The 15,603-nt window shown below is 43.2% G+C and overlaps 2 protein-coding genes across 2 annotated transcripts; both read left to right on the top strand.

Annotated features, from left to right (window-relative positions):
• Window positions 1-387: 387 nt before the first annotated feature.
• Window positions 388-5,777, top strand: LOC143016706 (cilia- and flagella-associated protein 52-like). The gene is made up of 14 exons (XM_076171166.1): window positions 388-541; window positions 970-1,169; window positions 1,335-1,471; window positions 1,572-1,700; window positions 1,883-1,982; window positions 2,215-2,331; window positions 2,623-2,723; window positions 2,847-3,017; window positions 3,585-3,733; window positions 3,919-4,064; window positions 4,181-4,332; window positions 4,556-4,658; window positions 5,205-5,316; window positions 5,533-5,777. The coding sequence occupies exons 1-14, from the start codon at window positions 481-483 to the stop codon at window positions 5,712-5,714; spliced, it is 1,860 nt and encodes a 619-aa protein (XP_076027281.1). The 5' UTR covers window positions 388-480; the 3' UTR covers window positions 5,715-5,777.
• Window positions 5,778-6,585: 808 nt separating this feature from the next.
• Window positions 6,586-15,603, top strand: LOC143016708 (cilia- and flagella-associated protein 52-like). Its single transcript, XM_076171168.1, has 14 exons — window positions 6,586-6,646; window positions 7,010-7,209; window positions 7,344-7,480; window positions 7,599-7,727; window positions 7,864-7,963; window positions 8,239-8,355; window positions 8,687-8,787; window positions 8,912-9,082; window positions 10,387-10,535; window positions 10,661-10,806; window positions 10,916-11,067; window positions 11,309-11,411; window positions 14,688-14,799; window positions 15,185-15,603. The coding sequence occupies exons 1-14, from the start codon at window positions 6,586-6,588 to the stop codon at window positions 15,364-15,366; spliced, it is 1,860 nt and encodes a 619-aa protein (XP_076027283.1). The 3' UTR covers window positions 15,367-15,603.

The following is a 15,603-nucleotide window of genomic DNA, read 5'->3' as shown; positions in this document are numbered from 1 at the left end:
AGCGTGACAGGAAAAAAGCCTGGTAAACCACAGAGACTGATAAATCTGTCATGACTGAATTACATAAGGCTCTAGTTTCAGATCCATCGACCCAAATACTGTGTGTGTGTGTGTGTGAGAAATATCGTTTCTACATTTTAAAACAAACAGAGGTGTGGTGTGTGTGTCGTTTCTACATTTTAAATCAAACACCTTTGTTAATGTACAATATGTGCATTAAGCATGTTTGAATGTTGATTTTCTTTCCATAGCTTTTGTTTTGAGACAAAAGCCTTGGTGACCGTAACGTGTTACACACACACGCACACACACACGCAGTCTCCTCAGCTCCGTCTGACCGCCCTGCACGTTGCTAGGTGATGTTTGTTTACGAGTTGAACCCCGTCGTCTCTCTTGCTGCTGCCTCTTCTTCTTTTTGTGGACAGACATCATTTTACGCTTTTCAGGTGAAAGGGGAATAACAAAGTCGTTTTTTCAGTCATGACTTGTGACACTCACGACATTCCTCAGCTTGAATTGGAGACTGTGATTGGATTCAACGGTAAGTTTTAATGGCAAACATGACGAAACTAAGACGCACGAGCGCAGCTAAGCGAGCTGCTAATTCACGGGGTGTTTCTTCCACTGTGTCACTCTGGCTACATTACATTTTAGAAAATTCCAGCCAGAGCGGTAAATAGCCAATAGTTTCTAAGGAGTGTGAGCAGATGACGTTAAGAACAGGTTTGCTAGCGAAAGGTAACTCACTAAATAGAGGCTTCCTTCTCTTCGCCCTGTGTGCCTTAACAGCGACGCCTGTTGGGCCTCTTCTGTCATTTAAACGGCGCTCCTGGGCAGAAAATAATTAACTCAATGAAATTATTTGGAATAGATACAATAAACAGTAACTTTGCGTTTAGAATCACAATCACATTCTTTGAGGCTTTCCACCTTACACCTGTTGTTTTGTGCTGCACTTTATTTGACAAGGACGTGTGTGTGCTGGCCTGAGAGTCCATCCAGACAGAGAGCACCTGATCTATCCTCTGGGGTGTACAGTTATTGTGAAGAACATCAAAGATGGCAAGCAGGACTTCCTGCATGGACACACCAACAATGTATCCTGCATTGCGGTGTCTAAAAGTGGACGCTACATCGCTACAGGACAGGTCAACTTCATGGGCTTTAAGGTAACTGTGATCATATCATACTTTATCCTTCTGTATAACTTCTGATAGGGTTCCACACAACCACCTGTTTCTCCGGTACCACCAGTTGAATTAGGTTGAATTCACCCAACACACTTGGTGAAGAGCCCCTTTCAGTTGTTACATTTTGTACTTTCTTTTTCGTAGGCTGATATAATTATTTGGGACTACGCACAAAAAGCGATCCATGCCAGACAGCAGCTCCACAAGGCCAAGGTGGAGGCACTGTCCTTCTCTCCCAACGACACATACCTTGTGTCCCTGGGGGGTCAGGATGATGGCAGGTAGATGTGTTACTGTCTATATAATAAGATACAAACACAAACACAAATGAGGAACTTGTTGAGTGCTTGTTGAGAGTATTGGTTTTCTGTTTGTTTGTAGCATAGTTGTGTGGGACGTTGAGACCAAGCAGGCCATCTGTGGGAGCCCAGCTTCAGCTCAGAGTTCCGGACTTTGCTTCACCGTCCAGTACTCCAACACAAACGACAACGTCTTTGTGTCAGCTGGAAGGTGAGCGAAACATCTGGAAACACCTCTTTGGACCCTCAGTCACAGCTGCTACAGATGTTATTCACAAGTTATTGGAACCAGTTAAATTCTTCCCTCATGTCACAGCTGCTGTTCTGCTTCTGTTAGTCTTTCTCTGAATAATCCTCCTGTTGTTCTGCTTCTTTTTATTATCATTGGTGCAGCGGTACATTGCGGGTCTGGGAGCTCGACCTCGTCAACAGGAAGATCAGGCCCACTGAGTGTCAGACTGGCAAATTGAAGAGGACAGTGAAATGTGTAGAGGTAAGAGCATATGGATGGTATTCATTCACAAGTTGAATGAAAACGCAAGTGAGTATTGCAAAATAAAACAAGGAATGATGAATGAATGACAATTAAATACGTACAACAGGACTTTTTACTTTATGTAAATGTAAGAAACGTTTGGTTGATGTCAAGTGCATAACTGAAGACCCGAAGTAAACCAGATAAATAACATATGTGTTTCTGCTTATGTTCATTATTTCTCACACAGATTTCCCACGATGATGAGTTCATTTTCTGTGGAACACTCACTGGCGACATCATGAAGGTCAACATGAAGAAGGGGCTCCTGAATGCCTGCGGGCCAGTAAAAAAGAAATACCGCCTGGTATGTCACACTTTAATTTGGCCCTAAGAAGGTAGCCGCTACCAAAGTTAGAGTCAGTCTCAATGGGCCAACCTCCTGACCTAACTGCTTACTTGACCTCTCCTTTGTAAATATTTACAGTATTTTCAGTCTGAAAGTGGGTGAATGTGAGGTATGATTTGATTTGAGTGGAAACTATTCATGTAGCTCTGCAATATAAGACAAAACTAGTTACCAGGTACCAGGTATTAACAATAGGTAATCTCTTCTAATATATAATTCATTCATTCATTTAATGCATTGTTTTCGCAGGGGGCGAATGCCTTAAAGATTCTGAAGTCTGGAGACCTGCTTGTGGGATCTGGTGATGGCCTCTTCACTCTCTGCTCTGCAACAAACTTTAAAACTCTTAAGTGAGTTCGGAATATATATATATCTGTCAACCCTTTAACTAAATTCAAACTGGTAAAGTTTCTTTATGTACAAATATCTGCAATTAGACCAACATAATGGAAATCCACATTTTGCCACATTAGTGAAGTCCAGCTGGAAAAAGGGGTGACGTCCATCGCTTTAAGAGGAGAGGGACAGCAATTCTATGTCGGGACGGAGGCCGCTCAAATTTACCGCATCGGCTATGATGACTTCAAGGCTGAACTGATCTCGACCAGCCACTCCTGTGCTGTCAAGGACGTGGCCATCCCCTTGTGAGTTGCTGAAACAATCAAAGTCATCAGCCATCAGAATAAAGAAGTTACAAGTAGTGTGAGTGACATCTAAAGCTCAAATCCTTTGAAGCTGTCAATTGTTTACAAACAACAGGTGCAGCCAATTAAGCAGAGACACAGAGCTGATTCAGTATGAAGGCTGATGACTGAATACCACATGTGGAACAATGGGCTCTCATGTAAAAACTGTAGATCCTATCTGAAAACGGGTGGGACCGTGAGAACCAGGAGAACTTCTCAATCATAGCAATGTATTATGACCAAAAGGGCCGCAAAATAAAGATGAACTGAGCAGTTGAAAATATGTAATTTTGTGTGAATATGTCGCTTAAAGACAAAGAGCTTCAAGCAATCACAGGTATTATGTAATATAGTCGTGGTTGGGCTTCCAGCCGTCTAATGTTGGCAGTTCTCACTTGAATTCAGTACGTCATTTTGCTCACTAGGGGGCGACATATGCATACCTCATCCGTGTTAGTATTCAGTAAGCAGAGCATTTGATATATATCACTGTTCTCATCTTTCCTTCTTTGTTTTTTTTGCCAGTGGCACGTCTGAGTTATTTGCGACCTGCTCCACAGATGACATCAGACTGTGGCACGTAAACAAACCCAAAGAGGTGCTGCGCATCATCATACCAAACATGACCTGCAATGCCCTGGACTTCATGGTTGATGGACACAGCATCATCAGTGGTGTGCATCATCTCCAAACACAGAATTAGTTTCTATAAATAAACAGCCAGAATAATTACAGTGCCGTGTAGAAACTATCACACTTATTCACACAAAACAACAGGCGAGGATTTTTTTTCCAAGCACTGAGTCAGTGTAATGTTCTTGATAACAGGCAAAGAATCACGTCAGTCTGTGTTTTCCAGGGTGGAATGATGGGAAGATCCGGATATTTGGCCCTGAAAGTGGCCGACTCATGCACATCATTAACAACGCACACAGACAGGGTGTGTCAGCCATTGCTGGCACCAGGGACTGCAGGAGAATCATCAGTGGAGGGGAAGAGGGAGAGGTTTGTATACCCAAGACAGTATACAATAGTTTAAAAACACAGTATAAACTTCATATCGGATAAACTGAGGCTTTCCTGTGATATGAGATGAGCTGAACAGTTGCTCATTATTGTAGGTACGCGTTTGGGAGCTGCTGCCAAGCAGCCATCGGCTTGTGGAGGTGATGAAGCAGCACAAGGCTGCCGTCACTTGCATCCACGTCAAGAGCGATGACAGAGAGTGCGTCACTTCCAGCTCTGATGGTTCCTGCATATTCTGGGACCTAGTGTGAGTAGCCTGAGCACAGACACAACCACAGACACAAACTTAAGAGTACATATTTAGCTTAGCCATTTTACCATTCTATTAGTGTGTATTAACACTTCTTTTTCACCAGCCAATAGGTTAACTGAGTGCTCTCAACTGCCACACAAATAAAGCTTTCTCTCTCTCTCTCTTTCTACCTCACCCTCTCGTCTCCTTCCATTCCATGTCTCCTCTCCTGCTGTAGGCAATTTGTGAGCATTAAAATGGTCCTTGCCAACACAATGTGCCGGACTGTGTGTTACCACCCAGAGGAATTCCACATCATTACCTGTGGCACTGACAGAAAGGTGTGTATTGAGATCTGTTCACTCGCTTCATTCTCTGTGCACTAGAATATCGTACAGATGCTTTAATTTTGGATGATTCTATGAGTAACACAGTCCACCTTAATTTGATGCCAATTTGCTCAGATCAGATGACGATCAGATCCATCTGGCCCATCTGGCCCATCATCTGCCTTATTTATATGATGTAATCCGTGTTCTATATATATAACAGGGTGCTGTGATGTTTCTGCTGCCTGCGCTATTAATAGCTTCAGTAAACAATTGCCTTTAGTGCAAGCCGATAGTATGACAGCTGTGAAGCCAGAGGGACGATTAAATCTCTTAAAATCAACAAACGTATGTGATGATGTAACAGAGCAATAGCATAACACATGCAGGCGTTGTTACTTGCATCATGCTGTAAAGAAGGCCTACAGCAGGAAACCAGTGTATCAGTAACAATGACCCTCATTTGTTTCTTTGTTGTTTTTGTTTATGATTTAAATTATGCCTTAAAGCAGCAAAGCGTGCGCACGCACTTTCTCTCACTTGTGGTGTGTCTTGCAGATCGGTTACTGGGATGTGTCTGAAGGCTGGCCCATCAGAGAACTGGAGGCCTCCAAGTCTGGAGCGATCAATGCTGTGCACATCACACAGGACGGGAAATACTTTGTCTCTGGTGCGGCCCATTACATTTGTTCCTGCACTTCGCTTTGATCACTTGGCTGCATAACTACTCATTACATAGTCATTTGTCTCACTGCAGTGAGAGCAAAACACAACTTTCTCTGTGCTCTTACTTTTTCCCTTATATTTGTTTACCCTCAGATATGATTTTCATGGGTTTTGTTTTCACCACTGCTCAGATTTTTATTGATGTTTACGTGTACACCAGGTGGAGATGACAGGCTGGTGAAGGTATGGGACTACATGGAGGGGTGTGTGACCCACGTGGGGGTCGCTCACAGCGGCAGCATCACCAGCGTCAAGATCTGCATGAACAGCCGCACCCTGGTGTCCACAAGTGCAGACGGAGCCATTCTCAGGTGGAAGTTCCCCCACCCTCCTTCCTCCTAACATGATGTGAAGTCCAGCAGGAAACAGTGACGGTTAATCCACCTGCCTCATACTTACACTCATCGACCCAAAGGTGTTCACAAATGTTCAAAATAATAAATAAATGTTCTATAGAAGCTGATCTAACTTTGATTAATAAGTAAAGCCTGTTTAGAAAGGTGACAATAGTTTTTTGCAGTGTGATATGGGGGCAGTGGCTCAGTGGGTAGTGCTTCTGCTTGGGAACCGGAGGGTCGCAGGTTCGAGCCCCTGCCGAGGTGCCCCTGAGCAAGGCACCGAACCCTCAATTGCTCCCCCCTCTGCGAAGGGTGGTAATGTAATGTAAGTCGCTTTGGATAAAAGCGTCTGCCAAATGATCGTAATGTAATGATATCTTAAATTGTGATTCTTGACCACAAACGGCTGCCGTCAGGTAATCTATCAACAGTTAACAATTACTGATATAGCTTTGTAAACTTGTAGCCAGCCTGGCAGACAGGTGCGTGTCTGCTTTAGAACCGCTGTTTCAATTACTGCTGCTGCTGCTGTTCAATTATAATAACGACCGTGCAGCCATGGATACCCGTATGGAGAACGAGGTAAGACAACAACAATTTTTTGAGAATTTTAATGAGCACGATGCTGAGACTGAAGAACCACGGGAACACCTGAGGCACCGAACCGGACCTCAGCAACACGGACGTGCTGGAGCAGTGAAAACCCGTACGTCTATGGCGTCAGGTATCCGTCATTGATGACATATGGCGTCAGGTAATGTTTATGATGAGAGCGCTGTTTACAGATATGAGCTCGGTGCGAAAATAAACCAAACGAGCAGACAAACGTGTGGACATAAGTGATCTAACGCTTTACAGCAGAAAGTTACTCCGTCATGGCGTCTGACACTCAGGACACCCCTAAGCTTCAACTGGAGACTGTGATCGGATTTAACGGTACGTTTTATGCCAAACAAACTCATGTGAACGAGCACAGCTAAGGTACCTGCAAGTTAGTTAGTTAGTAAGTTAGTTAGTTAGCCTCCTTAACACTGTGTATGTTATAACGTTGTGACATTATGTGGTATATTTAAACATCGATGCTACAGTTGAAAATAGAAAATTATTGCAATGGGGAAATATGAAATTAATTGGAATAGATACATTGAACAGTAACTTGACTCTTCTCCAAAACATTGGAATCTGTTTTCAAAGACTTGCTGTCTGTACGATTGACTGAATAACAATTTATCACCATTACCTTCTTTGAGATTTTCCACCCTACACCTGTTGTTTTGTGCTGCACTTTATTTCGACAAGGACGTGTGTGTGCTGGCCTGAGAGTCCATCCAGACAGAGAGCACCTGATCTATCCTCTGGGGTGTACAGTTATTGTGAAGAACATCAAAGATGGCAAGCAGGACTTCCTGCATGGACACACCCAAAATGTAACCTGCGTCGCAGTGTCTAAAAGTGGACGCTACATTGCCACAGGACAGGTCAACTTTATGGGCTTTAAGGTAACTGTGTGTCTGTAGTTGTTCAAACTCAGGAAAGCTGATCACGCTGGTACAGAAGACTACAGGTTTCAAACCACTCCTTGGAGCCTCTCTGTTTATGTTACCACACCTGATTATATATTTTGTTTTGCCAGGGTGATGTAATTATTTGGAACTATGCACAACGAGCGATCCATGCCCGACAGCAGCTCCACAAGAACAAGGTGGAGGCACTGTCCTTCTCTCCCAATGACAAGTACCTTGTGTCCCTGGGGGGTCAGGATGATGGCAGGTAGATGTGTTACAGTCTATATAATTAGATACTGTAACAAACACAAATGAGGAACAATGACATATGACCAGTGGGCTGCACCTCTTTGTGCTTGGTGAGAGTATCTGTTTGTTTACAGCATAGTTGTGTGGGACGTTGAGACCAAGCAGGCCATCTGTGGGAGCCCAGCTTCAGCTCAGAGTACTGGACGGTGCTTCACCGTCCGGTACTCCAACACAAACGACAACGTCTTTGTTTCTGCTGGAACGTGAGTGAAACGTCTGCTGGCGTGATCCTTGGTCTTGATCAGCTTTATACAGCTTCTGCTCTTGTTTGTCTTACTCCTGCAATAATCCTCCTGTTGTCCTGCACATTTTTAATATCATTGGTACATTTTTTGGCAGCGGCACTTTGCGAGTGTGGGCGCTTGACCTCCCCAACAGGAAGATCAGGCCCAGTGAGTGTCAGACTGGCAAACTGAAGAGGACAGTGAAATGTATAGAGGTAAGAGCATGCATATGGATGGTGTTCATTCACAAGTTGGTTTCCTCAATTGATTAAGCTGGTTTGCCCTTCTGCGGTCCTTTTAGAGGTTTAGAGTAATTATCTGCTGTAATAATTAAGCCAGTGCTAATAGAATCATTTAAACAAAGGATTGATAGTGTAGAAACACTAAACGCATTTGGTTGATGTGAATTGCATAACTGAAGACCTTTAGTAAACCAGATAAGTAACGTATTTTGTTCTGCTTATGTAAATTTGTCTATGTTCCCACACAGATTTCACATGATGATCAGTTCATTTTCTGTGGAACGGTCACTGGTGACATCATGAAGGTCTTCATGAAGACGGGACCTCTGAATGTCTGTGGGCCAAAGGAGATAAAAAACTGTCTGGTATGTCAGCACACTCTAATGGGGGTCATAAGAAAATAATTGTTACCATAGAGTAAGTCTAAATGGGCCGCCTTCGTTCAAATGTACACAATATGTATAGGTTGAATGACAATAAAGTTTGTCCTCCTGCCATATCTGACCAAACTGTATTCCTACTTTATTGCGTCTTTGTAAATATGAATATATGATATGTATTTATCATAACTTGGTCTGAGACTGTGGGAAATCACTAATGTAACTGGAATATAAGACAAAACTAGATACCATGTAGTAACAATGCAAAATCTCATTCTAAATGCGTTTGTTGGTATTAAATGCATTAATTTTGCAGGGGGTGACTGCCATAAGGTTACTGAAGTCTGGGGACCTGCTTGTGGGATCTGGTCATGGCCTCCTCACTCTCTGCTCTGCAAACAACTTTGAAACTCTTAAGTGAGTCCTGAAACTATATCATTCCTGTCAATCCTGTAATATACATTTTCTCTTTGTTCTCTTACATTGCACAGATATCTACAAGTCAATAAACATAATGTATATCCACATTTTCCTACATTAGGGAAGTCCAGCTGGAGAAAGGAGTGACGTCCATTGCTGTATCAGGGGAGGAACCGCATTTCTATGTTGGGACGGAGGCCTCTCAAATTTACCGCGTCGGCTTTAGTGACTTCAAGGCTGAACTGATCTCTACCAGCCACTCCAGTGCTGTCAAGGACGTGGCCATCCCCTTGTGAGTTGCTGAAACAATCAAAGCCATCAGTCACTGAACTTTAAATTGGGAACATAATAGACATTAATTCCTATTCAGAATTTAGCAGCATTCATTTGAAACTCCATGTGGTGAAAGATTACTATTGCAATGGAACTTGACAGGTTAATGATATGTACATGACGATGTTTCATGTTGAAGACTAAATATTGAAGATTAATATTTACGAGCGACAACAAACCGTTCAGAGTTTCGCAAGTTTTTGTCAGGTTGTTTGAGGATGTGTTGTTTATTCAACCGTTTCAGTTCTTTGTCACGGTTATTTCACAGACAGGCCATTCCAAATTGGCATAATGCTGATAATTGCTAAAATTTGTTCAAATAAAACAATCTGTCATTCAAAGGTAATCAAAATACACACAAAAAGAGCAACCATCAACTAGAAACGCATTTCCTGAAGAAAATAAGCTGTAAATGCAATTGCCGTAAATTGTTGCCAAATGCTGCCTGAGGCCTGAAAGAAGATGATTTCTGTACCTGAAGAATGAAAAAATTACATGCAGCTTCAATGACCTGTGAACTTGGGTCAAATCCTTGAAGCCATTGTTTGTTTACAAACAACAGGTGCAGCCAATTAAGCAACAGAGCTGAGTCAGTCTGAAGGGAGACAATGCCTGAAAACCACATGTAAAACAGTTGGCTCTCATGCAAAAACTGAACGTCCTATCTGAGGACCGTATGAACCAGGAGGACTCTCTGAACATAGGTTTATATTATGGTCCAAAAAGGCCAGAAAATAAAGAAGAATAGCTAGTTGAAGAATATGTAAAATAATTTTCTCAGCTGAAAATGAAGCATTGGGCAGGAAAATTCAGGACCACTTGTCTCTGAAGTTCTCTCTCTCTTTTGTTGTATTGAGATGCACCTGTAGTCTTGGTCGGGCTTCAAGCCTTCTAAAGTTGGCAGTTGATGCTTGAATCCAGTACTTCATTGTGCTCACTAGGGGGGGACATATGCGTGCCTCATCCGTGTTAGTATTAGAGTAATTCTTTGCACTTACACACAGACCTGTTATGCATCACTCTGAAGTTCTACTATTGTTTACATTTCTACAACTTCTCTTTAGATGGCTGTAGGAGTTATAAACACACATATAATGTTATGGTGACAATGTTTGTCACTCCCTAAAAGCTTTACTGTGACATTAATAACAGAGATACTTGGTTTAAGGAGGTAAACTATAATATGAGCTTGACCTGCCTGTTTACTGTAATATCAACTTGATTTATATCACTGTTCTCATCTTTCCTTTGTTTTTCTGCCAGTGGCACGTCTGAGTTATTTGCGACCTGCTCCACAGATGACATCAGGCTGTGGCACATAAACAAACCCAAAGAGGTGCTACGCATCACCGTACCAAACATGACCTGCAATTCCCTGGACTTCATGGTTGATGGACACAGCATCATCAGTGGTGTGCATCATCTCCAAACACAGAATTAGTTTCTATATATGAACAGCTAAAGTTTTTTCCAAGCATTGACTCAATGTAATGTTCTTGATAACAGGCAAAGAATGATGTCAGTCTGTGTTTCCCAGGGTGGAATGATGGGAAGATCAGATTATTCGGCCCTGAAAGTGGCCGACTCATGCACATCATTAACAACGCACACAGAATGGGTGTGTCGGCCATTGCTGGCACCAGGGACTGCAAGAGAATCGTCAGTGGAGGGGAAGAAGGAGGGGTTAGTACATGTTTGACCTAAAATGGTTTTAATACATTGTATAAACTTCATATTTTATTAGACTCATGCTATGATATTTGGTAAGCTGACCTGTTGCTCTGTTTACTAGGTGTGTGTTTGGGAGCTGCAACCAACCAGCCATCGGCTTGTGGAGGTGATGAAGCAGCACAAGGCTACCGTCACTTGCATTGGTATCAAGGGCAATGACAGAGAGTGCGTCACTTCCAGCTCTGATGGTTCCTGCATATTCTGGGACTTAGTGTGAGTAGCCTGCACACACACACACAACCAGAGACACACACTTAATAGTACATATTTATCTTCTTCAGCCATTTAATCATTTTGTTAGTGCGTATTAACGTCTTTCACCCCTGTGAAGTATTTATCTCAGCCGTAACATCATGTGTGATTTTTTTCTGAACAACTGCCAAACAAATAAAGCTCTCTCCTCTCTGCCTCTCGTCCCCTTCCATTCCATTCCATATCTCCTCTCCTGCTGTAGGCAATTGGTGAGCATCAAAATGGTCCTTGCCAACACGATGTACCGGACTGTGTGCTACCACCCAGGAGAATTCCACATCATTGCCGGTGGCACAGACAGAAAGGTGTGTTTAGACCTCGTACAGATGCTCTAATTCCAGGTGGTTCCAGTGACCTAAATTTGCTTTGTGTATTCATTTCATATAACTCCTCGGTAGGCAAACTGTTTTTACCAGGCACTCTACTTACACTTACTCTCAGAATGCTGCCCATGTATCCTTAGATTTGCTTTGTTGTCCCGGCACGATGTGAGAGCTTCGGTTTGACCTAGAACTCTGTGGGGCTCCTTATTCAGCCGTCATGCATTAACGATGAAAGTGATGATTGGAATGACTCAAGACCTCTCCGGGTGTGAGGAAACTGGCTGCCAACAGTCATAATGTCGATGCCTCGTTATGCAGTATTGTTATAATCTCCACTCCACTTGAGTGGCGGTCCTGCTGCTCTGTTGAGATCAGCGCCGGTCCCCGCAGTGAGGTCGTGACCAATTATATACATTCAAGTCTGTAAATTAGTTTGACAAGCTTGTAAGTTTGTGCCTCAGATCAACATAATCAAGACATTGTGTTAACTAGCAAACCAACTAAGTACTTTACTTTATCTTGTGCATAAGTGTTGATAGTTAGTGATTATTGCCACATGGCTCATTTACAAAAGGTCACAGGGTCACAGTCCGCTGGAAGGAAACACTTGCCCCCCTGATTGTTCACTTCATCCGCACCACTCGAACTCGGCCACATGCTACAGCAATATTGTTGGCTCGGCTGCACGCTGAGCAGCGAGTACAAGTTGTTCTGATGAACACAGTGCCGTGGATGTGCTGAGCGAGCGGGGAGGGTGAGAAATAGAGATTCAGGGAAGACAGACGGAGGAGAGAGAGAGAGAGAGAGCTCTGGTGTTCTTGCCTTCCTGCGGATGTGTCTACGCAACCCGATCGCAAGCCAGATCCACCATCTGCTCGTCCCAGGACACAGGAGCTCTGTCTGGGAGGACAAATATCAACGCCCCACTCTCACGCCTCTTCACACCAACCTTTTCTTGCCTGTATGAGAGAATTCACACGCCGAGCTGAGAGGAAGAGTAAACAGGTCGACTGACAAATACACACTAAATGAGCGGTTTGGAGTGATGAGTGACGTCAAGAAGCTGCCTTTGTGACGGGTGAGGTGTTTGTTGTCATGGTGCCTTCAGTACAGAGAACGAGCGAACCATGAGCCTGCACTGGGCTCTCTTCTTGCTCCTCGCTCTTGTTTGTATTCACTATTTTCAAGGTTTGCCTTTCGATCGATACACACAAGCCAGCTGTCTCCATTCAGTGTTCTTGTATGATTTGCCTCAAGCGTGAAGTAGCACAATGTGGGCTTTGTAACATAACACAGCAGAAGGCCCACTGATGGTTCCAGTATCACACCATTGTTGTTGCTTTGATAATATGATGATAGCCTGTTTCACCAAAGTGGATCGTTTCTGTGATGATGCTTATAAATGATATTGCCCAGTAAAGCCAGTAGGTAGGCAGTGGTAATAAAGTCACAGGTCAGGTGGCTGATGATTGTAGCTAGGTGGAGTGTATTCTGGTTGCGATCGCCTTTGCGTCGGAGTTGTAAAGGTGAGCAATAAAACAACGGTAGGTCTGATGTCGCAGACTTGCTACCCTTCCTGGCTGTACATAATTAATTTCCTGTGGCCCCGTGTCATGGCTGCTGGCCAGCTTCCCAGGCTGAAGTGGAGGCATCACAGATGGGCAAAGGCTACTCTCACAGCAGGGGGTCTCTAATAAGCTGCTGAAAAGAGATGAGTAAAGCTGGAGAGGTTGTGACTGCAGCGGGGAAGAAGAGAGGAGAGTGCAACTTATGGTAGAGGAGTGACCGGAGCAATGAGCGCTGACTTATGTGTGTTCTCTATGTACTGAATACAGATATAGGTTTGGAATGCTGATATGTTTTTATTTACAAGTGATGCTTTGATGGAAAAACATCACAAACCTTTGTCCGTCTAAAATAATCTACATTCCTTTATACACTCAGACCTTTAATTTAGTGATCAAAATGACGTGTTCTCTCCTCTAGCGGCGTCTCTGGCTATAATCTAAATGATTTTTACTCAAAAATCATTTTGTGCGAGCAGTAATACCCACATAGAAACATCCCTGTGGTTTGTGAGAGCAGCTTACTGCTCTGAGAGTCATTCTCAATTTATCAATAAGAGACTTTTCATTTTTACTGAGCCTTTTGTTGCTCTTTCATTCCGCAGTAACCAGCAGTGTTTGATATGTCCCCGCGATATTACATTTCTGCCCCTACAATACATTACAGCCACGCTCTGTCTCTGAGGCTGTTCTAATAAATGCTGGGCTTATACCGAGCATCCTTATGTAACGGGAACTCTTCACGTTTATGAAAGACAGAAACTACTGGATGTGCTATGGTTTCATTTGGATTTAAATTTCATTTAGACTAAAACTTGATGTAAAACGTGTATATTACATGCATAGATCTTTCAGTAATTAGATTTTGTCATCTTGTTTGAGAATAGATGGTTTTTGAAGCACTCTCTGTCTCTCTCTCACACACACACTCACACACACACACACACACACACACACACACACACACACACACACACACACACACACACACACACACACACACTGGATACTGTTACAGCATGCCACTACATCTTGTACCAGTATCTCATTAATGCAAGCTGGCTCAGAAGTCTGATTTTTAATGATCAGATCCATCTGCCCGTTCATCTGCCTTATTTTTAGGTTGTAATCAGTGTTATATAAATAACAAAGGACCTTTCTTAGCGTACGGTGCTGTGATGTTTCTGCTGCCTGTGCTATAAATAGCTTCAGTTAACAATTGCCTTTTGTGCGAGCCGATACTATGACAGCTGTGAAGCCGGAGGGACGATTAAATCTCATTTCAATCAGCAAACACGGTTCCTGTAGTGGTGTGAGACAAGCCGATGGAATCTAACTGTCCGCCTGCTTGTTTCTGTGCAGACAAGTGGAGGATGAAGCAGTGAAAGTAATGCTTTCTGCACACACTTTGTTTCAGCAAAGCAGTAAATGATACAGTATGTGATGATGTAACAGAGCAATAGCATAACAGCATACAGGCGTAGTTACTTGCATCATGCTGTAAAGTAGGCCTACAGCAGGAAACCAGTGTATCAGTAACAATGACCCTCATTTGTTTCTTTGTTCTCTTTGTTTATGATTTATATTATGCCTTAAACCAGCAAAGCCTGCACACACACACACACACACACACACACACACACACACACACACACTTTCTCTCACTTGTGGTGTGTTTCTCCTTCTCTTGCAGATCAGTTACTGGGATGTGTCTGAAGGCTGGCCCATCAGAGAACTGGAGGCCTCCAAGTCTGGAGCGATCAATGCCGTGCACATCACACAGGACGGGAAATACTTTGTCTCTGGTGCGGCCCATTGCCTCCATTCTGTGCTGGTTGTCGAACGCTTATTCCTGCACTTCGCTTTGTACATTTTCATGAACACAATTTAGCATGAAATTACACGGCTAATCACTTGGCTGCATAACTACTCATTACATAGTCATTTTATTTTACAACTGACATGAGTTCATTTGTGATTACAGTCATGTAATGATTGGAATGAGAAAATCACATTTTGGTCTCACTGCAGTGAGATCTAAACACAATTCTTTCCTGTGCTCTTTTTTTCTTCAATTTGTTTCACCACATTTGTTTACACTCTGATAGGATTTTCATGGGTTTTGTTTTCATCACTGGTCAGATTTTATTGAGCCTCTCCGCATCCTTGCTCCCTCTATGTGTACACCAGGTGGAGATGACAGGGTGGTGAAGGTATGGGACTACATGGAGGGGTGTGTGACCCACGTGGGGGTCGCTCACAGCGGCAGCATCACCAGTGTCAAGATCTGCATGAACAGCCGCACCCTGGTGTCCACAAGTGCAGACGGAGCCATTCTCAGGTGGAAGTTCCCCCACCCTTCTTCCTCCTAACATGATGTGTAGTCCAGCAGGAAACAGTGACGGTTAATCCACCTGCCTCATACTTACATAAATACTAACTTTGATTAATAAGTAAAGCCTGTTTAAAAAGTTGACTGTACACTTCTTTTTCATTGTAATATCTTGTGTTTTGATTCCCTGAGGGGAAGGTGCCGAATAGGTGGAAATTCACATTGTATCACGTTTCCTTATGAATATGAAATTACACTTCAGGGAACAAGAAGCTGC

The sequence above is a fragment of the Genypterus blacodes genome, unplaced genomic scaffold, assembly GCF_046128005.1.
Source record: "Genypterus blacodes isolate CSIRO-AG114 ecotype Tasmania unplaced genomic scaffold, CSIRO-AGI_Gbla_v1 ptg000240l_1, whole genome shotgun sequence".
Taxonomy (NCBI): Eukaryota; Metazoa; Chordata; class Actinopteri; order Ophidiiformes; family Ophidiidae; genus Genypterus; species Genypterus blacodes.
The sequence above is the reverse complement of the archived record's forward strand: the minus strand, read 5'-3'. Positions and strand labels throughout refer to the sequence as shown.